This window comes from Lynx canadensis, chromosome C1, assembly GCF_007474595.2.
Source record: "Lynx canadensis isolate LIC74 chromosome C1, mLynCan4.pri.v2, whole genome shotgun sequence".
Classification (NCBI taxonomy): Eukaryota; Metazoa; Chordata; class Mammalia; order Carnivora; family Felidae; genus Lynx; species Lynx canadensis.
In genome coordinates this window covers 110387213-110411060 of record NC_044310.1, presented here as the reverse complement: position 1 = coordinate 110411060, position 23848 = coordinate 110387213, and the positions used below count along the sequence as shown (strand labels likewise).

At 44.7% G+C, this 23848-nt stretch overlaps 1 protein-coding gene across 1 annotated transcript; it reads right to left on the bottom strand.

Annotated features, from left to right (window-relative positions):
• Window positions 1-169: 169 nt before the first annotated feature.
• Window positions 170-22259, bottom strand: AMMECR1L (AMMECR1 like). Its single transcript, XM_030325112.1, has 8 exons — window positions 21963-22259; window positions 20290-20399; window positions 11209-11653; window positions 8735-8845; window positions 8310-8424; window positions 7552-7642; window positions 5473-5569; window positions 170-3786 (listed from the first exon to the last, which is right to left on the bottom strand). The coding sequence occupies exons 3-8, from the start codon at window positions 11613-11615 to the stop codon at window positions 3675-3677; spliced, it is 933 nt and encodes a 310-aa protein (XP_030180972.1). The 5' UTR covers window positions 11616-11653; window positions 20290-20399; window positions 21963-22259; the 3' UTR covers window positions 170-3674.
• Window positions 22260-23848: the final 1589 nt, after the last annotated feature.

Here is a 23848-nt window from a genome sequence, read left to right as displayed (position 1 = left end):
GACTGAACACCGTCTGCTGGCTCAGTCCAAAGAATGTGTGAATCTTGGTCTCGGGATGGTGAGTTGGGGCTCCATGTTGGTTGCAGAAATTACTTAAATACACTAATAAACTTAAAAAGATGAATGTTACTACTATTCTGAAAAAAAAAAAAAAAGGCAGGACAAAGAACAGTTTTTACCCATTATGATTTATTCTCTACAATACTTCGTTAAAGAGTTCAATGATTTGCACTCAGAAGTTATATAGCCAAGAGGCAACCAAGTGTAATACAAAGAATTGGTCTGAAGTCTTTGCACTGAAGGCCATACAAAGTCTCTTGCTTCAGGGAAGTTAAGAATCAAAATAAACAAAACGAACACATAGCTCCCTAGGCTCCAGAATCTCGATAGAAAAGAGCATCAACAGTTAGTGAAAGTGTAGGTGTTAACACATCATGGAAAACAGGTCTTGTGCAAATATTAAAATTAACACCCAGGACTTCTGTATAGATGATTTTTATTATAAACAATAAAATATATGTAATGTCTCAACTACAAACCTTTCATGTTGAAAGGGTCTCTAACATGAGTTGCTTTAATATTATGAAGCAAAAAAGTTTAAGAACCTCACAGTGGAAACAATCCAACACTGACAAATCCTAGTGATCAAAGACATTCTCTTAGTTAACATAAAACAAGGACGACTCATAATTACAGAGAGAATGTCCTAGCTGTGGGTATTATGAGACAAGCCAACTTTCCAGACCAAAAGGCACTCACAGCTAGGGGTAAAACGAACTCTGAACCAAACCGGCCAAGGTGGGCTGGTTCCTTCACAGCGGTTACCTACTGTTCAGCTTGAGCAGCCCGAAGACAAAGTGAACAACACCAAGCAGAAAACATTCCCTTCTCTTTACACCTGCCACTCACACCATACGTACTGGCCACCCTCACCACCGCTTTGGTCAAGCGTGTGGAAGGTAGTTCAGTTCGAGTTCAGAGCCGTCATCTCCCCATGCAAAGCTGCCACATGGATGATCCAGACTTAGTATTTTTCCTGAGAGCCACCTGCCACACATCTTCATGAAGTGACTGTGACTGTACACTTCCAGACTGCTTCCTGACTAGGCCCCATTCAGGACAGACACTGACAGTGGCATTTCTTATGGGGCCAAATAGTTTTCCTTGGTCGACTCGTTGAGTCCCCCTGACAAGGCCAGAGGGACTCGAGCATCTCCACTGCTGGACTTGTATGGGAGCATGAGGGAATGTGCAGGGAGTAAGGCTTCTTCACTCCAAAACCACTGAGCCCACTTCAGTGTGGTGCTGGGCGTACCCAGCCCAATTCTTGTGCACTGATTTTTTCCCCATTTCGTGGGTTTTTAAGTTTTCTGTTCATTTTCATAAATGGCAGGTATCCTACCCCACCCTCAGTAAAACAAAATAAAAAACATACTATACACTGGGGAAGACAAATAGGGCAACATTTCCACAAGAAAAACAGGCTTGAAGAGCATGGCACTGTAGTAAATGCTTGCATGACCAGTCTCACTGAGCGTGCTCAGGGATGAAAGTTTAGCACCAATTTTTTTGCTTTTTTTAATCTTTAGAAATTCAACACAACTTTTAACATAGAACACTTGAACAGTAATGAGTGTAGCCCTATGTATCAATACTGTTGTACAAATTGGAGGTGGGTGGTTTAGTCCAGAGCTGACCACCCTGACATCAATCCATGGCACCTAAGAGTAACTATCATCACGTTTGTTTGTAACAAAACATTTATTTTCAGCAGCAGGAAATCACGAAACAATCCCTTCATCTTCAAAAGCTTTTTTTCATTAACCTCGCAAGGGACAAGTGGCAGGATGCGAGAACGCAGCACAACAGTAAGGTGGGGTGGTGTGGCCTGACCTGGCCACCCCGCCGTCCGCCCGCTTCCCTTGCACGTTCTAGATCCTCGCGAACAGCAGAGGATGGTACCGAGCCAATCTGCTCACCCTCATCCATTTCTTCCAGGAAACAAGACAGCAATGCCTAGAATGGCATGTGTGTCATTTCTTGGATTATGTCCCTGCTCCCCCTCCCCCATTCCTGGCAGAAGAAAACTCAAAATTTCTTTTGATTTGGATATTTGCCCATTTTGGAAAGCCACACCATCACCACATAAACTTTAAAAATAAATTAAATCAAAACAATTGTGTTCACCGGATTGACACCCAATTCACTTCAAGAGTTCTCTGAGCATGTTGTTGAAAACCAGTGTATCACCCTCCGGGTCCTTTCTTCCAACTGGCCACCTCTTCCTGTGAATCCGTTCAGCAGTGCCTCTGTGACAATGTTTCCAAAGCATCTTCCAAGTCCCCAGCTTCAATGAACTCTGCCACCAAATGAGTGAAGAACAGGCAAGAGGGAGGAGAAACTTGCTGACAGCTATTTGGAATCAGCAACAATGGGGAAGGGATAAATATGCCACATGAAAGTTTGAATGACCTAGAATAAAATGAGCTATTTGGAACTTTACCATGGTGGGGCGAAGAGTCCCAGCATGTTAGGCAAGATAAAGATTCATCTTGTTAATTACACAGCTTTGTTCTAAAGTCCTGGAAAGGACTGAAACAGCAACAGTCTTCCCACTTCTACAGGCAAACTAGACAAGGAACTCCTCTGCTTAAAGGTCCCTCAGGATGTCTGCCTGAAAAGAAAACAGCGTGGAGACCCTGGATTCTTTCCTATGACAACGTGTCCTTCTAGAAGCCCGACCCAAGTGCTTGTTTGAACACCTATGCCTTCTGAGAACCTAGATCCAGCTATAGGCACTGCTACCAGTAGAGGAGTGAGGTAGCCGGGTGGTAAGGAAGAGGTCTCTCCTTTCTCACTGCATGCAGCGATGATTTCGGGACCTCCCACGGGCATCCCAGTCCAGTCCTCAGCAGGCTACACCACAGAGCTTTGTTCAATACCAGGAGACTCGATGCAGGAAGAGTGCCAGAAAATCCAACTGAGAGTGGGATGAGAATTAAAACCTTCGAGGCTAATTGAGCAATGAGATCTGCAACGCCATCCAAAGGGCTTCCGATCTTGATGTGGGTCTCTGTCCAAGAGCCTTAGAGGACTCATGGTGCCCACGCTCAACCCTAACATGGCGTCCACTTATGAAGCATGGAGGTTGTGATCAACTCTTGGTACGCAATAAACTGGAAGTTTAAAAAAGGAATTTAAAACAACCTAAAAATGTTTCTTGTTGGTCTCCGTTGCCCAGACTGCCAGGGGAATACACCTACTTGATCTGGGGAGGCTGTAGGGGTGCGTGTGGGGTAAGCCTTCATGGACCACCAATTCCAGCTTCCACTGTGTGGCCAACACACAGGCGGCAAATCACCAGTGGCACCTGCATGCCAAGGGTCTTCTGAACCCACACGGTAATTCTCACTAGTCACGGAGGAGCCCCAATCCAACGGAACCCCATATTGAGGAAAGGCTGAGATAAGGCTTGGGCCCCTCAAGTTCTGTTTCATTCAGTATAACCCTGCCCCCCCCCTCAGTCAGCTGGAGGCAGACTTGGCAACGGAAGCTAGCATCATAAAATGGTGCAGTAATAGAAGTAACTGGACCAGGAAGAGGAGGCATCTGCTCCAATGATGTCATAGCCATTGGTGGCCACAGGGGGGTGGGACTGGTCATGCAGCCTTGTGTCAGGAGTAATGATTGTAGAGGGGCGGGGCATGAAGAGTGCCATTCTGGAAACAGTGTTGTCGAGAAGCAATATACTCTGCATAACTGATTGTCACCTTCTCACTTCGGTACCTGTATAAGGAAACAGGAAAGGGTATTAGGAACCTCAAACCCTTCATTTTGTAAAGTCACTCAGCAGAGAAAACCAAAAGCTTATTCCACATTTTGAAAGAATAAGATGGAAGACCAAGAGCAATCTTACTTACAGAAAATGAAAGACAGCACAAGAAAACAATGTTGTTATTACAAATGAACAAGATGAAAAAGCACAATCACAATTCACCCCTGAGAATGTATTTTCTGCACATCCCACCTTTAAACACTACATATGCTTATCGTCAGGCTGCTCTTAAGCAATCTGCTACTGGGGTCTGGATGAAGAATGTCAAGGTCAAATTACGCGGGTGGCAGATTGGAAGATGGCTATACCAATGCCCAGTGCAAACTGCATATCTACTGCATAAAATGTGATAAATTTGACAGAAATGCAACCTCAATTTGCAGAAAAGCAACAAACAAGTTACTGGTAACTAAAAGGGGCACAGATACCTATTCTGGGTCAAATTCTGATGCAGCAGGTTAAAGGATCCTGGGGCTATATAGGACGGGTCTCAATTCCCAGATGAATATGCCATATCATATCACAGGGTCATCAGAACAGAGTTCATAGCACTTTGGCTTTGCTCTGGAAAGAGCCATGAGTCAGGATGCGAAGCATGGGGTGTTACAAACCTATGGAGCCTACTACAGACCACAGGAGCTGGGTGTGACAATCCTTACCCAGAGCCATCTCTTTCCCACTGTAATCACTCCTCCACTGCAAGGTGATTATTCCTGAATTTTGACAGGGAAATGGCTGTTCAAATAAATTATAATAATAATAATAATAATAATGCTTTGTATTTGAAGTTTTTCTTTTTTTTGGAATCCAAAGCATTTCAAAAACACTGGGTTATCTTCCAAATAGACCTGTGAGGTTAGTATATGATTTTCAGTATTTTACAGATGAAGGGGCCAACAGAGGCCCACAGAAGCCCACAGAAGCTAAACCTCTCAGTGTTTCCGATTTCAGTAGGGATGGCAAGAGAACCGACATCTACTGACCACCTACAATTATTGCCTGGCCCTGTGCTAGAAATTCTTCATACATTACCTTACCACATCTAATACAACCCCAAGGAATTATAATTCACTTCTTACATACAGCAAAGTCCCCCTCCCCCTCAAAGAGGCAGAGTAAGTAACCGGCTCAGGTCATGGCTAGGCAGCGGTGAGCTGGGGTTCAGACTCCAAGTCCATGTGCATTCTATCACATGAGGCAACCTCCCCCAACAGGTGCGGCCTTTCTTGGAACCCTCTGTAAAAAGCACTGACTATCCTGTTAACACACCACCTGTATCCCCTGCCACCTGACTGCATGTGACTTCAACTGACCCTGGAACTCTATGCTGAGAGCCTTTGTTCCTGGCCTCAGTCTGCCCTCTTAGCCTCCCAACCATTGGGTCTGGCAAAGACACCCACCACCTGATCGTGGCCTAAACTCTGCTCCAGCTCTGCCATCACTTCAGCTGCAGAGATGCCCAAGACACTGGGGAGTCTTTGCTTCTGCTGCCACTGCTTCCTCCCAGCTTAAACCTGACCCACACTTCTTTAGGGACATTAGCAGAGAAAATCTTTTCTAACCCTTTCCATCACAAGTATCCTCCATCCAACCCCAACTAAATTAAAGTGACAAAGAAAATGAAACAGTGGGTTTACCTGGTGAGTTTGATCGTTTTTCTGAATTCACTGGTAATCGGAGCCTTAAAGCCGCCTTTCCTGAGCAATGAGTCTATTGTCTGGATCTGATCCCAGTCTGAGAAGAGAGGCACAATGAGGTCAGTGCTTGATGACACAAGAGTAGGGCATGTTCTAACACGGCAAGAGAAGAGAAGCCGCCAAGTCTGCTACGGTCAAAGGGAGCCCTGGATACTGGCCCCACATCCCTAGAGCCCCATCTGCCTCACTGACAGTCCAAGTAGAACCTGAGATGTGAGATGATAAACCCAACACACACAACGGCTGTCCCTAGGCCCTCTGCTGTGTGTCTTTCCTGTCAGATATGATCCCAGCATAATTACCTAGCAACAAACATAGTGTCAACTTAAGACCTGCCTGCTGGACTAGTGCTGGTAACTAAGACTGTTCTGTGGGAGGAGAGAATTCAAATTCTGTCGCCTATACTCCTTTGTGTGGCCCTTCCTTTATTTTGATCATTTCTAGAAGTCCTGTTTTCTAGTACAGAGAACGGATAGCAGGAGGGAAGCTATTCCTTCATGAAGGACAGGAAAATTTTTCACACATATATTATGTTGTTTCTGTACATTTTTAATAGATAAAGTCCAATGTATCAAAATTGGAAACCAAAGAGAAACCCCTAAAATTACCCCCAATTTTTAAATTATGTCAACCAATTTTCAAACGGCACAAGTAATTTCATTATTTACCTATACTGTCACCACATCTCACTGTTAGGAAGTATTTATGGTGTGCCTCCTTATACAGAAATGTTAGACTTATGACCTTAAGGTAGCTAAAAGGCTTCCTTTTTATGCTACATCCACAATGCTTTTGAAAAAGTTTAAACACAACCATGATGTAAACCAATAAGGGAATCACTCTCCACATAATTAGTTCATCAATACACTGAAATGGCTATTTTTCTCTATTCCAGGTTCACATCCAACAAATACTGTTGTGTTTTACATATTATTTTCAAAAACAGACAAGAAAGAAGAAAGGGACAAAGAGAAGAGAGAAAGAAAAGTAAATTATGTTTAATACGTTTTTTAAAGTCTATTTATTTTGAGAGTAGGGGGAGGGGCAGAGAGGCAGACAGAATCTCAAGCAGGCTCCCTGCTATCAGCGCAGAGCCTGATACGGGGCTCGATCTCGCAAACCATGAGATCATGACCTGAACGGAAATCAAGAGTTGGACATTTAACCAACTGAGCAACCCAGATGTCCCAAAAGAAAAATGAATTATGTATCACAGAACACAGAGGCAACATTGAAAGGTATTCTAAATATTCTTTTAAAGAGAAAACCTATCTAACCCACTTCCTACCTTTATTGTCTCATTATAAGAACTTACTAAGTTCTTAAAGAGAGAGAGAGCAAGCGAGTGGAAGAGGGAAGATTATGTTTTCCCTTTATCCAGGTATAACATTGTTCAATAATTAATGACCAAAAGTTCAAAACCCAGTGATACAGGCAACTTCACTTTACAATGAGCTCCATAAAATCATCCAGTTGATTACTGGAATTCTGCTACAAATACTACTCGTTTTTGGGGCCAAAAAACAAAATTTTTCACCAAGAAATGAAACTAGGGGGTGAGTAAGGGAAGTCTTAACCTCTCTTCTTTCTCAGCTCCTACATCTTTTTAAAAAATTATTTCTTATGAATTTTTAAAAAGTTTATTTATTTAGAGAGACCGCGTGCGTGGGCGTGCGCATGCACGCTCTCATGGAGGAGGGGCAGAGAGGGGGAGAGCCAAGTAGGCTCCACACCATCAGCAGAGTCCAACGCATGGCTCAAACTCACTAACTGTGAAACCGTGACCTGGGCCGAGACCAAGAGTCATGCTTAACCGACTGTGCCACAAAGGAAACCCTCAGCTCCTGCATCTTTTTGGGAGTTTATTTCTCATTCCCTAAGACTTGATAGATGGTAAGAGGAAGAAAGGCACTCATTTGTAGTTGCAGTTGGGCTGAAAGACAACACTCCACTTTCCTGCCTTTACATGGTAATTGTGTGAATAGTATCCTTCACTGAAATTCCATTTGTCCAACTCACCTTGTTCCTTAGCAACCTCAGGTAAGTATGTGGCTGTACGTTTGACGCCTTTTTCATTGATGAATTCAATTCGAATCCCATGGACCCCTACCTACAGAAAAAATAACCAATAAATGGCATTTACTTATTCTAATGGAACTGCAGTCATCCACACTTAATTGACATTGTCCCCTGACCAGCTCAATCCAGGTCTGAGAAAAGGAGAACCTGCTACTCTTCATGATTAACTCTTTCCTCAGGTATTGAAGCTGAAGTAACTTCAGCTTGAGGGAAGCTGTGAGTCTACCTGTAGCCACCTCTCTCGAGTATGAGGGCTGCAGAAATACATTCTTTCAATAGCTCATCCAATAATCTTAAATATTCCACTTTTAATCTATTCCATTAAACATACCACAGGGTTTTGATTTAGGCTCATGACTCCTCACATATGGCTCCGAACAACAACTTTTTTTACTCAAGGGCTGGCCAAGAGGGATCTGAAATGCTCTCTTTTATCCCCAATATCAGTTTCTATTAGGAGTGGGAGAAGGATAGGGAAAAGAATGGACTGGGAAGACACAAGAAAAGAAAGACTTCACATTTCTTCCCTAATTCTAAGATCACAGCACCTTTCCTATCCCCTATATGGCCCCCAATTGCTTCTAAACTCAGCTTTTACATTCTTATACCCTCTCTCAATGAAGGAGATACATTACCATGTACTAACCCGAACCCAAATGCAACGAGAGATGCAGAGTTCCAAATGCGGCTGTTCTCACCTCCCAGTCCAGGTAATCACTGGCATCCTCAAAGTTAGTAAGGAGGGAGACAGAGCAGAAAAGTTTGGGCAGCTCCTCTCGGGTCAGGGGGGGGAATCGGCTGTCCTTAAGTGCACTGGAGGGGACAGAAAACAGAAGTGAGGCTGCTCTGGAGTTAGGAGCCAACATTATATGCCCAAATACTTATGAACCCTGAGCTATGCAGAGAATATTGATTACCCATCTGTACTAACGTGCTAAAAATAACATGATGCTATTAACTGTCTACACTTGAACTGATTAGTGACTCACCAGATTAAGGCCCCACAATTCCTAATTACCAAAAGAAGAACACTCAAACTTTTACCACTTAGAAGAAATAAAGTCAGGTAGTTCTTTTCAATTCTAGCCAATTTATCTGCACAGCTTACGTCTGGTGTCATTACCTGGTTAACGTGTATTCCCTGAGTCCTGAATGAAGATTCATGGCTGAGAAGGTCCCAATGCAGCCACGAAGCCGCTTGTCCCGCCCTGTCTTCCATGTCACAAAGAGCGGACTAAAAAAGCAAAACAAAAAACATTCTCCAGCCCCAAATCAATTATGGATAAGAACAAAGCTTTGCTTTTGCCCTGTTCATTTCGGTTATTCCCCAAAAAGGACTGTTTCCTGAACTGCAGCTACCTGAAGGACTCTGGCTTCCTGGGAACCATGCAGATGGAGACGGGAGGACACTACAGCACGGCAGCCTGAAGGGAGGCGCTCTCTGCCCTTCCTGTGCTCCTTGCCTATGGTTCAGTTCACTTTGACACGTTTGGGGTATTTTCCTTTTCCTCTGCCCAGGACTCAATTTCTTCTTATTTTCCATATCTTTCTCCTCTTAATTATTCTTAGAAGTGTCCATGTTTCCCAGTTACATCCTTCATGAAGACACAACCTGCATATGTCCTCTCCATTCCCCACAACCCCACACTGTTCTCCTAATTATTTCTGCCCCTGGTCCTGCTCATAAATGTTTGGAAAAGAAAAACTATGTATCCTTAAGAAAGCTTATTATTAGTGGAAGTTGCCACTTTCTGCTTTTAGGCCAAGTCCTGCTTTATCAGGCTACACTAGATTGATGGGAACAGATATTTTACCAACAGGTTACAGGGCTGTCTCTTCTTCCTGAGATTCTTCTCTATGTCTATGCCCTTAGTTCTTAGATTGAGCAAAATACTTCTAAAAGCAACTTAAATTTTTAAAGCTGTCTACTCTGATCACCGTTATGAAGCAGATCTGCCACCTATCTTTTTCCTCCAGTAAACACCTGAACAGCAGCAGCCGAAGTTCCTGTCCCAAAACCTACTCAAAACCCCTCAAAAATTCCACTGTCTGCAGGATGGAAAGATCAGCCCCTGAATACAACAGCCCATACCTTACAGCGCTGCAGCCACTACCCACTCTTCCAAATCTATGTCTGTCTCCTGCTAGGGACACATTTGATCCCACTAGGATCAAAGCTCAGAATCTCCACATGTTCAGTTAGGAATTTTCTGACCATGGTATCCCATGGCAATACTTCCCTAAAAAGTTAGAACATTTTCCTCTATACTTGCTCTCCTCTGACACAATCACACAGGTATAACCTCCCCTCTCTTTCTGCCCAGTGTGCCATACACACTATTTAGCTTTGTGTGTGTGATCTGCCAACTCAGTAAGTCTCCCAAGAGGGAGGATTTTTTCTTTATACCTCTCCACTCCCTGCCCAGCGGGGCTATGCATTGCCCCAATATGGCATTAACAGTTGAGGAATGAATGATCTTAGGTCAATGAATGCTCCAAAAGCATCTCTTCAGTGCTTTTAAAGCCACCTCAGAGGGGCGCCTGGGTGGCTCAGTTGGCTGAGCATCTGACTTTGGCTCAGCTCATGATCTCACAGTTTGTGGGTTCAAGCTCCACGTGGGGCTCTGTGCTGACAGCTCAGAGCCTGGAGCCTGTTTCAGATTCTGTGTCTCCCTCTCTCTCTGCCCCTCCCCTGCTCATGCTCTGTCTCTCAAAAATAAACATTAAGGCAAAAAAAAAAAAAAAAAAAAGGAAAAAAAACTAAAGCCACCTCAGACCTGCTTCCAATTCTGAGAAGGAAGAAAACAGCAGCATGAAATTTCTTCACATTATACATATTCCCTTTTATTTTTATTTATTTTGAGAGAGAGAGAAGGAGTATGTGTGGGCACTAACAGGGGAGGGGTAGAGGGAGAGAGAATCCCAAGCAGGCTCCACACTGTCAACCCAGAGCCCGATGTGGGGCTCAAACTCATGAACCGTGGTATCGTGACCTGAGCTAAAATCCAGAGTCAGAACGCTTAACCAACCAAACCACCCAGGCGCTCCTGCATATTCTTCATCTAAGTCATTGACACCTTGAGACAGCTTGGGACAAATAACAGAGTCTTGAACTGAAAACAGTAAAGCAGATTCTGACACTCTTGGCGGGGTACCAGCAGCCATGTGGGATTACCAACAAAGTGAGGGGACCTTCCTTAAGAGCATCACAGCTCCTAGTCTCCAGCCTGGCCCTCAGACACATCCAATTCACCTGAACTTCAACATCCAGGTCCACAATGATGTGATGGTGTGGCTTCCTACCCACTGCAATATGAACCAACAAACCAACAGAAGAACCAAGAACGAAATCCTCCTGATTTCTACAACATGACCTTAAAAACAAGCCTATACCTCCTCCAAGCATAATATAGACCTCTTCCACTCCTGAATCCAGATACCGTTTTAGCTATGCCTGGACATTTCTCATCGTCCTAATCCTGTTACCCTCTGCCCAAATGATGCCAAAGCTTTGTATAAGTACAGGATCTCAAGAGAACAACCCAAGAAAGACGTCGTCACGCCTTTCTCACTGTCCCCTGTACCTGATTTACTCACTAGGGGTCATTGGTGAATCTAGGAAGTCGTGGCTGTGGGAAGCCATAGAGGTGACAGTAGAGGACATCAAAGCAGTAGCAGCACATCTCTGCAGTCACCACCAGGTTCTTGGTGGTGTTGGCAGTTCCATTTGGCCGGGGGAGAGGGCTCAGCGCTCCCGATGCGGGATTCATTCGTGTAATGGGAGAATTTCCAGGTCCTAGAGTTAAGTCCGACACATTTTCCCGACCACTGCTGCCATCCACATGCTGGTGGTTTTGAAGAGGTCCTGAACTAGAGCCGGGGACAGTTGTGGACTGGTTCCCGTGACTGTGCGTTCCACTTCCAGATAACTTGGGCTTCTTGACCCCACAACAGCCTGCTGCCAACTTGGGCTCAAGTGGAGGAACACAACGTCTTTTTCCCATCCTGATTCAGTGCTCGAGGTCTGGAATGCTGCAGAACCCTAACAACAAGAGAAAGATTAAGCATTAATTCAAAAGATTAGTTAAAAGGAGAAAATAACCAAAAGACAGGGTCTACATGGAGAGGGTAAGAGTCATCAAATCCTCTTTCTCATCCAGGTCACCAGGTCACAAAAGGCTTCAGACCAACACAACTGGAAGACCCTGATCTCCAGGCCAGGGACTCCTAACCTTTTCCTAAAGAAGAACTATTTTTCACTTTCCATAAAGCTTATGATCATCACAGAGGCAGGCAACTACAGCCCCTCTTGCCCAGGACTCCCAGGGGCAGAAGGATGGGATGGCAGCCATCATGAAGAAGGATGAGGACATTTCAAGACTGCAAGACAGCACTGGACCTGTCAGATTCTTCATCATTGTCTTCTCTACCTTTTTAGAACCTCCAAATTAGACCGCCCTATTTTTAAAGAGCCCCAGAAGGACTTTCATGCTTTTTCCTCATTGACCACATCCCTTCAGCATTTTACTCATCACTAACCTAAATCTATCTGTGTGATTTTGGCCCTAGACCTTAGTGAATATGAAAAGCTGCCATTCTGAGAAGAGCACGCCTTCCAACACAAGGCTCCCAATCCTCTGTCCTCACAGCTCTAGCTCTCCAATGCCTTGCTCATTTTCTTTGGTTCTCTGAACTCACTCCAATTTCTACACATCTCTCTATCCTTTCAAAACTCCAATTCAAAAAAAGCTACAACTTAGTAGGAACCTTTATTCACAGAAATGACCTAAGCTTCAGAGGCCTTTTGTGAGGTAGCCATTTCCTCCCTGTCACAGCGAGGCAGATGCAGGCAAAGCCACTCAGCCTAACAACATGTGGCAGTGGACAAGCGAGAAAATCAGAACATCCCATCTGATGATGTGAACGGAAGGAAGGAAGGGTTTTTTACTAAGTTTTTTTCTTAAACAGCCAGAGGCAAAAATGCATAGTTATAACACGACCAAGATCCTTTCTCTGACTCAACAGAATCAGGAAAACAGATCCTAATTCTTTTTTTAAAAAAATGTTTATTTACCTATTTATTTTGTGTGAGAGTACTCATGTATGCAGAGGAGGGGCAGAGAGAGAGAGAGAGAGAGAGAGTGAGAGTGAGAGTGAGAGAGAGAGAGAATGAATCCCAAACAGGCTCCACACTGCCAGTACAAAGCCTGACATGGGGCTTGATCCCACAAACTGTGAGATCATGACTTGAGCCAAAATCAAGAGTTGTACGCTTAACCAACTGAGTGACCCAGGTGCCCTAATCCTAGTTATTTCAATAGTGATGATATCAAAGTTTGTAAAATTCTGCTGCCTTGAGAAAAGCATACTTAAATTTTCCTGTGATTTGGATATATGCCTTTTTAGGCAATGCTCTATATAATACGGTATTTTGGTTGTAAATTCTACAACCTTTTAAATCAAATTAGATATTTACATGCCCATTTGCAATGCCATTATTTTTACACAAACAAGTCGTCACTTTAGGCTGAGACACAAAAATTTCACAAGTATTATTTATGTTCTTGATATATGCTAATCCATAGCAAAATACAGATTTTTGTATTTAGGGCAATTCTTAGTGTGATGAAAGTTGTCTGTAGCTGAGGATAATAGCTTGTACACTTCAATGTCTCACTTGAAAACAGCTTCTTTTTGAGAAAGCCTTAGGTACTTGATACAATAAAAGCCCCAATGACAAGTTTGTTTCTGAACGTGGATGTCACTGTCTTGTTTAGACTGTTACAAGAGGGAGGGGTGCCTGGGTGGCTCAGTCAGTTGAGCGTCCAACCCTCAATTTCAGCTCAGGTCATGATGCCAGGGTCGTGGGTTCAAGCCCTACGTGAGGGTCTGCACTGAGCGTGGAGGCTGCTTGGGATTCTGTCTCTCCCACTGCCCCTCTCCCCAACTTATGCATGCACACTCTCTAATTAAAAACAAAAAACAAAAAACAGGGGCACCTGGGTGACTCAGTCAGTTAAGCATCTGACTTTTGATTTCGGCTCAGGTCATGATCTCATGGTTCATGAGTTCAAGCCTCATGTCAGGCTCTGCCCTAAGAGGGAGCCTGCTTGGGATTCTCCTTCTCTCTATGACCCTCCCCTGATCCTGGTCCCTGTCTCAAAATAAATAAACATTAAAAAAATTTAAAAACAAAAAGAGAACATTTTTCTTAAAAATAGTGCCTCCAGAGCCAAATGGCCTGGGTTCAAATTCAGATTCCTCCAGGATCAACGTCCCCATGACTCAGTTTCTTCAGTATGGGAACAACAATAATACTTGCCTCATGGGGTTTTACGAGAATTAAATGAGCTTAATACGAATAAAGTACTTGAAACAGTGCCTGCCATGTACTAGGTGATAATACATTTAGCTGCTCTTATCACTTTGGGTTTTTGTTCAACTGCCCCATTAGGATGGAAATTCCCAGAGGGCCAGGACTGCTAGGCACTCAGCACTTAGAGGAGTGCTTACTCTGAACAGGTGCTCTTTAAACAGGATTTCATTAAATACTCAAAACCTCAAATCCTCAGCAAGGTAGGCAACGTAACCATCATTTTACAGATGAGGAACCTCAGGCTTAATAAGCAAGATAACCTGCCCAAAGCCAGATAGCATGCTGCTAAGTGGCAGAGTTAGGATTTGGACCACAGTCTATCTGTCAGACTCCAAGGCCTGGGTCCTTCCACCAGCCACAAAGAAGAATGACGCCTGCCAATAATATCCACTGGATTCAGTCATTTCTTAAGGGTATGATTAAAAAAAACAAGTTACATTCAAGGGTATACTAAAAACAAACCTAATACTTCACAGGATCTTGCCAACAAAAATGGAACAGGAGAGGCACCGGGCTGGCTCGGTTGGAAGTGCATGCGACTCGATCTCAGGGCTATGGGTCCAAGCCCCACATTGGGAACAGAAATTACTAAAAATAAATAAATAAAACTCAGTGAAATAAAAATAAAAATGGAGCAGGAAAAAAACTGACCTAAGCCGAAAGCCAAGATCTCAAGCCATGACCCTGAAAATTACCAGTGCCCCTGTCACTGTCATTTGATTCCACAGTGGATGTCACTGGCCTCTTGCCTTTCTATCTTGTGTATCACTGTGGGCTGGGGGCTAAGATACATGTTGAATAAAGCAGCAGAACTACCTCTAAAGAGCTGGAGCTCTAACAGGGTGTCCGGAAAGCCCCAAAGTTCAAAGCGGCAAAGAGAAGGGATGAAACACAAAAGTCAAAAAAAGGTACGTTTCCTCATTCTCAAAGCACACCTGAAGAAAGAGTGAAATGTCATGACATGGTGGCAACTCAGGTGTTCCTTAGCAGGTGTCATCTGCTACCTGACTGGTGAAACACCCCACAATGGAGCGACAGAAAGGATTTTCAAACCAGGCAGGTGAACTCAAGCCTAGGAAGATTCTGCCTCTGTGCCACCATGTACAAGCACTGCTCTGTCATGGAGCATGATCACAACCGATACCAAGTGATTACATTCAACAACTCCCCACACCTAAACTACGATTTGAAATCAATAGAACCAACCCAAATCTTGTGGCTCCTTAGGCCCAAGCATTTCTCTGGAGGCCACTAAGGAAACAATTCAATCGATATTCTCAATTAGTGACCAAAGGCGGAGTTAGATTTTTTGCATCAAAAATACATGAGAAGGTATTTCTTCAAAAATTTGTTCTATAAATTTCAATCTATAAAAAATTTCAAACATAAAGTAGGATAGTGTAATGAACCAAATAACCAGCTTTAGTAATTTTTAACATATGGCTAATCTTATTTCATCTATAGTCTACCTACTCACTCTATCTCCCCTCCTACTGAATCATTACAAAGACATGTTTTTAAGGGGGCCAATATTTTACATATTCTGTCAGCATAAGGCAAATAACAAGTGAATTACAGGTAAAGAATGTAAAGTAAACCAAAGTGCTGGGAGTGAATACATATTTACAACATCAACCCTATTTATCAATTTCATCAAAACTTTTTCTTTTTTTTTTTTTTACATTTATTCATTTTTGAGAGACAGAGAGAGACAGTGCACAAGTGGGGTAGGGGCAGAGAGAGGGAGACACAGAATCTGAAGCAGTCTCCAGGCTCTGAGCCATCAGCAAAGAGCCCGACGCGGGGCTTGAACTCACAAACCGCAAGATCACGACCTGAGCCGAAGTTGGATGCCCAACAGACTGAGCCATCCAGCATCCAGGCACCCCTCATCAAAACTTTTTCTATGAGACTTTTTTTTTTTTAAGATTTAATTTTGTGAGAGAGAGAGAGAGAGAGAGAGATAGCACACAAGCGGCGGAGGGCAGAGAGACAGAGACACACAATCTGAAGCAGGCTCCAGGTTGAGCTGCCAGCACAGAGCCTGAAGCAGGGCTCAAACCCACAAACCGTGAGATCATGACCTGAACCGAAGTCTGACGACCAACCAATTGAGCCACCCAGGCGCCCCTCTTTGAGATGCTTTTAATCCTACTCCAATAAAGTGGGCCATCTCACCACAACTAAGCAGTCTCAGACTCCACTCCCAGGACTGTCCTCCAATGACCAAAGAGTCACTCATTTCCCCAATAGTTTGGCTTTGTAGAGTACAGCCTAAGAGATCTCAGAACAGCATTTCAATACAACAGACTAACCAGCTAAAACCAAATACCCCTAATGGCATACTCTATCTTTTCTAAAACCGCGTGTGCATTTGTTCTTAACCTTTCCCAAATCTCATGAAAACTACCAATGATGGTACTTTGAGCAGAAACATTCCTGAATGGATACTATGAAGTTGGTTCATTTGAAATAACTGGAATTGAGTGTAAAAAGTTGCTCTGGGCTGGGTGGCTTACAATGCTCCCAAAATCCAGTCAGCACTGGGCTCATCAACCACCTTTGTATACACATACATCACAGAGACGGTTCCACGCCTTCAGCTGGTTACTCTTTCAAAGCTAAACTGAAGGGCCGGCCACTTAATTAAAAAAATTTTTTTTATTTTGAGAGAGGACAGTGTTAGCAGGGGAGGGCACAGAGAGAGGGAGACAGAGAACCCCAAGCAGGCTCCATGAGGCCAGCGAGAACTCATGAAACTGTAAGATCACGACCTGAGCTGTAATCAAGAGTTGGATGCTCAACCCACTGAGCCACCCAGGTGCCCCTGAAGGGCCACTTAAAAAGCCAGCAGCGCCGATCTCATTTTCCTACTGCCTGTCCATTTTAGAACAGTCAACGAGAATGAACAAGTTAAAACTGGATTTCCACCAGATGGAGACAATAACTATACTTCCACAAAAAGCTGGAAAAGTGAACAAGAATCATGGTTTTACCTCTTCTTTCAAGATCTCCTAACCTAACAAGCATCAAATACACTGAAGTATGTTCGTTGCTGAAAAAGTCACCACGCCCTCCCTGACACACAACCCTCAAAGGATCTGCTGTCATTAGGTTCCACAATAAAAGCTGGATGGTAGCTCTTCCTCCCTCTGGGGAAGCGGAGCAGTGCTTTGCTGCTCTGGGCTGGCGAGCTTACGCTTCTGTCCCAGCCAGCACTGAGCTCGTCATCGCCTTCCATCTCAGAGGCTGCGGCATTTGTGTTTTCTTTCACGGCACCTAACACAGTCCCTGCATATAGTATACACACCAACAGTCTTACCTACAAATCTGGTAATTTCACTGAAGTTCATCTTTTCTTTTTAAGCAGGCTTCACGCCCAGTGCGGAGCCCAACACAGGGCTCACAACCCTGAGATCAAGACCTGAGCTGATATCAAGAGTCAAATGCTCAACTGAATGAGCCACCCAAAGTTTGTCTTTTTTATAAAAAGAATGCTTATGGCACAAACTAATCTTTAGATCCTTGGTTCCACTGTGAGGTGTTGACTGTGGAGTGCGTCAGAAGCTGAAGGCAGCTGAATTACAAATCTTATCAACAATGTCAACTCTATTCAGCCCAAACCAAGGAATGGTTTAATTCACAGCTAAATGGATAGCCAATGTGTCCAATTCATTCCACAAATTAGATCAAATATCTCTTAAATTAACTTCTTGGTTTGATTTATGCTTGTAGCGGTTTTCTTTGCTAAAACACAACAGTCACTGGTTAGTCCTGGACTTAGCCTTGGGAGGTATTTAGTTTTAAGATGATTCAAGGCTTTCCTTTAACAGGCCATACCTAGCTTCTAAACTGTACCTGAGAAATTTTTTTTTTTGTTTTTAAATGACGGGGTGCTTTAAGAGCTACCCACTGGAACATTATTTGCTTGAGAAACAATTTATCATTTCAGGAGTAAATACAAATGATGTCTCATAAACTGCTGATGTCTATTTATTTATATATTTTTGCATTTTACTTATTTTAGACAAAGCACAAGCAGGGGGAGAAGGGCAGAGGATGGACTGATTGATTGAGACAGAGAAAGAGAGAAAGAATCATCTCAAGCAGGCTCCCCACTCAGCACAGAGCCCAATGTGGGGCTGGATCCCACAACCCTGGGATCAAGACCAAAGCCAAAATCAAGAGTTGTATGCTCAACTGACTGAGCCACCCAGATGCCCCAAACTTCTGATGTTTATAAAGGTGTAGAGACCACTATGGAGAGGAAGATGTGAAGATACCCTGACTGATCTGGCTGGCGGACAGAATAGCCCTCCCCCCTTCCAAGGCTCCTTAAGTTCACTGACATCTTCACAGAGCAGCTCCAAACATCAGAGGGCAGAGCCTAGGCTTTGGGATTACAGTCTAGGTTCAAATTCTAACTCAGACTTATCACGTACTGGCTATGCAAACTCAGGGAGGTTGTCACAGGTCTGTGGACTTAGGTTCCTGATACCACAGAAGGTTATTTGTGACCATTCAATAACTAACACGTGAAAAAGCATCTAACATTCTTTGGCACATTAACTATTATTTATTCAAGTGTCTGCTATGATTAATACTACCACTACCTAATGTAAGTAGGGTATCTTATAAAAATAACATAGCTTAGAATTCTTACAATTTCTAGGAAAATAAATGCCCTCATAATAAAATTCTATTAAGAACTACCTTGTAGTCAAAAAAGATCTTATTATTAACATGAAATTATTACTTTAATGACCTTGATGCTCTTCCTCTTTGGAGAGCAATGGCTTCCAATAAATCATCCACTGTTCTGTTCACAGTGAGGTGCCAAAAAATATAAAGTATGAATATTGGGCTGTTTGAGAGTTGTACATAGTTCTATTCCACGAGAGTCCTCTTTTAAGCTTACAGATATACACTGCAAGGAGATGAAACTTGCTAAATATGCTATTATTGTAAAAGTCTTGATATATATTGAGTACTAATGGAAATACTGCATCAAAGTAGTTAGATTTTGAACAAAAACCAAGTTAAAATATCTAAAAAAGCCTGGGGAAAAAAAAAATCTGAATTCACCTTTTGAAGACAAGCCTCAAAACAGCTTACTGGGGAGCATGACCTTATAACAAAGAAAGCAGATCTGGGAGATAGGAAAGAGGCAAAGAAAAAAGGAGTGCCTGCTTTTTGTTGTTGTTATTATGTAGTGTCCCAATGTCTGTTCAAATCAAGCTTTATACAGAAAGGAATGGGTGTTGTTTCCTTTGTGACACAGAGAGTTGAACTGAAATTCAATTTAATAATTATGTGGTTTGAGTAGGGAAATGGCACCTGAACTGTAATTCTGGCCTACTTATGTAACTATTCCAAGAAACAGTCAGATGAAAAACCCACAAACATTCTGGTAATCATTTCAAATAATCACTTCTATATTTTTGAAACCTCAACATACACACGTACACATATCCAAACACTTGCTGTGTGAAAATTTTCCATGCAAAATACAGATCTACCCATAAAATTTAAATTTAAAATTTTAAAATTTACAGATTTACAAAAATGCACAGGGCTATAGATTTTCATTTCAACGTAGCTTAAAAAAAACCCCACAGGGGTCAAAAGTTTTGTTTTTAGTTCCCCTTCCTTTACTATGTGATCTGTGGCAAAGTGCCACATCTTTCTGGGCCTTGGTTCTTTCACTTATAAAATGAAAATATTTGTCCTTTGCCTCCTTTACGGAGGGATTACGAGGCTCCAATAAGATGTGAAGAACTGTGAAAAACGCTATCTTACAAGTGTATGCATATCACAATTAATACACTCAAGGGGACACAGCAGTAATAAAAATTTTTCCAGAAAACAGTATCACCATAGCAGATTTAGGGCAAAATGTTCCAAAACTCTCTGAAGATTATAACTGTATAGAAGAGACCCAATAATTGACCTTGATCAGGAACTGCATTAACCTCTAAGTGTTGATGTTTGGTGGTTTTAAAAAAATGAGTAATTTGGGAAGGGGTGGGAGCTAGACTTACGTACTAAAAACATAAAGGATAAGTGTACTACTACTATACCACCATCTAGGTCACTCTAATGGGATTATGGAAAACAAGTTCATCTTTACACATTTATTTTAAGAGGACAAGTGGAAGGAACTCCATCAACATTAGGACCCCCTCAAGGAAGCAGAAAAATACAAGTGAAAAAGTCTACATCCTAATGTCCTAGCACAGGGCTAAAACCAATTAACAGCAACAAATTCTAAATATTCTAAGTATGTCCAAGGTAATACTCACTGAAAGCAGACAGTTTCTATTGCCAGGGGTACAGCTATAACAGAGGAGGGGAGCTATTTTGTCTCTGAAATGAATTTTCTTCCTTCCGATTCCATTCCTTCTTCCTGTACCTAAGACAGAAATTCAGGGGTAGTGAATGAACAAAATCAAGTCAGTCCAGAGGTGAGATAAGGCTTGTGAAAAATTACAACTCCTAGAGCAATTTCTAGAAAACAAAAACAAAAAAAGAAAACAACAGCTAGGGAACAGGCTCTCCCTACTTCAAAACATTTCAAAATCTAAATATAAGGCAGCAATGGCAGTCCCATGCACTGAATCACCTCATCCTTGGCGTCATCACCAAGAAGGGAGGACAGTGGGATCAAAGGTTTTATTGAACCTGAACATGAGACACACATTAAAACTTCCTCCACCACTTATTTAGATCAAAACTTGCTCTCAGGCCAAGATATACCATTTCAAGGCTCTCCACTGGTTTCAGAATACAAGCATAGTCCCAAATTCTCTGCAAAGATGGTGTTGAAGAATTACTGGACAGCATGCCAAGGTCCTGAGGACAGGCCATCTTGTCATCCCAGGTGGAGATGATAATTGTTGGTAAGAGTCATCCATCCTTACTATTAGTCTTGCACAAATCTCTTCACAATCCTTTAACAACTCTCCCCACCCCCCCACCCCCCCCCCCAGTACAAAATTAAGCTATTCCCAAAGATGTAAACAGGAGACTCCAAGCCCCACCCACACTATCCAAGGAGAGGGCAGTGAAAGAGGATAGGCCCAGAGGGATAAGGGTAAGGGAGTGTGGCAAAGTGAGGAGTTCAGATCAGGACAGGGGAGGGAGGAGGACAAGGAATGAAGGGCAAAATCCACAGCTTGGGAAGGAGAGAGAAGCTTAAAACCCAAAGATTGTAAGGTGGAGGGATAATGGAAATGGGGGCTACGGATGGATAAGGAAGCAGGGAGTGAGGGTGGGGCTGGGAAAAAAGAGAAGAGGGAGAAGAGGAACAGGAGAGAGCGTGCGCGTGAAAAGAGTTAGGCAAGAAAAGGACGAGAAAGAGTGGAGAAAGGAGAGGCCGGAGCGGGGAGGGGCACAGCAGGCAGAAAGAAAGGTGAAAGGTAAGAAAAAAAGGGGGTGGGGAGGGAGAGTACGGGGCGCTGGGGGTTGTTGGGGAGATGCCGGGGCGACGGGTAGGACAGCGAGGGCCGAGCCGCGGGGGTGGAATCCAGACGCCGGGCGGGGGAGGGGGCGGCGGGACAGTGGGTGGGGGCCGCCAGGCGGCGCCGGAGACCACCAAACTTTACACAGACCCGAGACTGTTTCCTGGAGGGAGTGCAGAAAGGAGCTGGAGTCTCGCCTCGCCTCGCCTCACCTCGCGGCCCAGGGCAGGGGCGGCCGCCCACCCCTCACCAGCATTGCCTCCCGACCCCCCTGCCCCCGGCCCGGACACGAGGCCCGCAGGCCCCGCCTGCCCGCCCACTTACCCCGCCGCCAGGGAGCCCCTCCCCCACGCTGCCCCGGGACCCTGGCCCCTGACCCCGGGGACCCCGTCCCGGGCCCCTCCACTCGCCTCCGGGTAAGGCGGCCCGGCGGGCAGGGCGGCTGAGGCCCGAGGGAGGCCGGGCCCAGCGGGGAAGGAGGAGGAGGAGGGCGCGGCGCAGCCCGAGTTTCCCACCTTTTCTCCTGGCCCAGACGCAGCCGGGGTGGACGGGACCTCTCGCGCTCTACCTTCTCCTCCTGCTTCATGGAGCCATGCGCCTGGGTGGGGGCTCCCGAGAGAAGCGGGCCCGCGGGCGGGCCGGACGCGCGGCGCGGACGGGGCGGGGCGAAGAAGGCCGGCGGGCGGGCGGAGGAGGAAGCGGCGGGGCGGCGGTGGCGGCAGGGAAGAACTGCTAGAGGTATTCCCCGGGCAGCTGGAGGACTGAGTCGAGCCGGGACCCGAGTCCTCCAGTATCCCAGCAGCCACCGGAGGCAGTGAGGTAATGGAGGAAGAATGTAGGGAGTCCTCCAGTGGACCACACGCCCTCTAGCGAGCCGCGAAAACCATAGAGATCAGGGAGCCGCCAGAGCACCGCCCCGCTACTGTCACGTGGCCCGGGTCTGCGCAGTTTATTGGCTGGCGCCTACTCTACGGGGTTGAATTTACAGGGCTGCTTTCCATTCGTGGGGCCGAGTCCCAGGGAATTGGCAATAAAAAGAGGACGCGGAGCGGATCCAAAGGCGCCGGCCGGCCTCGTAACCGGGCGTCACGCTCTGCCCGCTCGGAGACCCGCACAGTCGGCCGGCGCAGTGCACGCCGGGCCGCCCGGGCCTCAGAGCGGACGCGGAGTGCGCCGGGAGATTTCGTGCGGGCCCGGGCGGGCAGCATTGTCCGCTCAGAGGCCTTCCTGAGGTGCCCGACCCTCGCCCGAGTTAGAGGCGGACAGACACCCAGCTTCCCACAGCCTTTCTTCCCAAGCGCCCAAGTCGATTCGGCCACAGCCTTCAAAAGCAACCAAGAAGGGGGAGCTCAGGGCAGCGTAAATCAAGACTACCCCCTGACCAAGGCCAGGGCCGCGGGAGATGTTCCAGGTTCGGTGCCAGCCTCCTCATGGACGGAGAAGGGCAAACGACACCCAGCGTTTGGTGTCAGGAGTCCGTCTCTCTGTCTTGAATCCCTGAATTCCCAGGCTGGAGATGACTTCAGTGCAATTGCCCACAGGACAGGATTATTCCGTAGGCACAGTAAAAGCATATTCCTCAGCACTTACCAGGGCAAGGGGCTCAAAAAGACCAATAGAAAACATTTTTAGAAAATATTAGAAGTAAGTGATTTTAGTTTCCAATACTTGCTATTTGGTTTGATTTGAGGACTTGGCATTTTTGTTTTCAGTTAAGATGGAGTTGCACGAAGTTTCTGTCCTGCTCCCTCACCCTCACCATTCCAAACACAAACTGCATCTAGGTCCTGCAGCAAAGGCATGCCCTCTTTTGAAGCAATGCCAGTCTTGTTAAGAACACAGACTCGAGCCCACAGATAGACTGTTTGGTGTTTTGCTATTCTGTTTATGCACAAAGGAATCCTTAACATGTTTGTCCTCAAGGAGCAAAGAAAGCATCTAGTAAAAAATGCAAATCATATCTGACAGTGAAGCTTTCCAGCAAAAACCTTCTGCTCTAGAATGCATAATGTACTCAAGCATAATAAGATCTACTACTACAGACTTTTAGCATAATTACCTGTCGGCAACAAAAACCGAGGAAACTGAGTATCAGTCTCTTGGACCTAACTGTCGAAGGGAACCTGGCGAAGGACAACGGGGAAAGGAACAGACAGCTATGCTTTGTAGAACAGGGGGTGACTTTAAAAAAGCCATTTCTATAGCAGTCTTCACAATTCCTGTCACAGTCTTGACACATTTATCTGCTGTTGAGGCCACTTTTGCCTGTTTCTAACCTCTGTCTGCCTGAAACTACAAATTAGATGATCATATGGCCCCCAGCCAGAAATCTAGGAGGCAGCAAGCCAGCGGTCAATTTTTTTGTTGTTGTTTCTAAATAAGAAGACAAAATCCTGACTTA

Bases quoted from the DNA above. Each gene is read 5' to 3' on its own strand.
- AMMECR1L (XM_030325112.1), bottom strand. From the start codon at position 11,615: ATGGGAAAAAGACGTTGTGTTCCTCCACTTGAGCCCAAGTTGGCAGCA. The intron at 8,846-11,208 runs GTGAGTAAATCA...TTGCTTTTTTAG, and splicing joins AGATTCACCAATGACCCCTA to TCCGCTCTTTGTGACATGGA. The intron at 3,787-5,472 runs GTAAACCCACTG...TTCCTTATACAG, and splicing joins AAAACGATCAAACTCACCAG to GTACCGAAGTGAGAAGGTGA.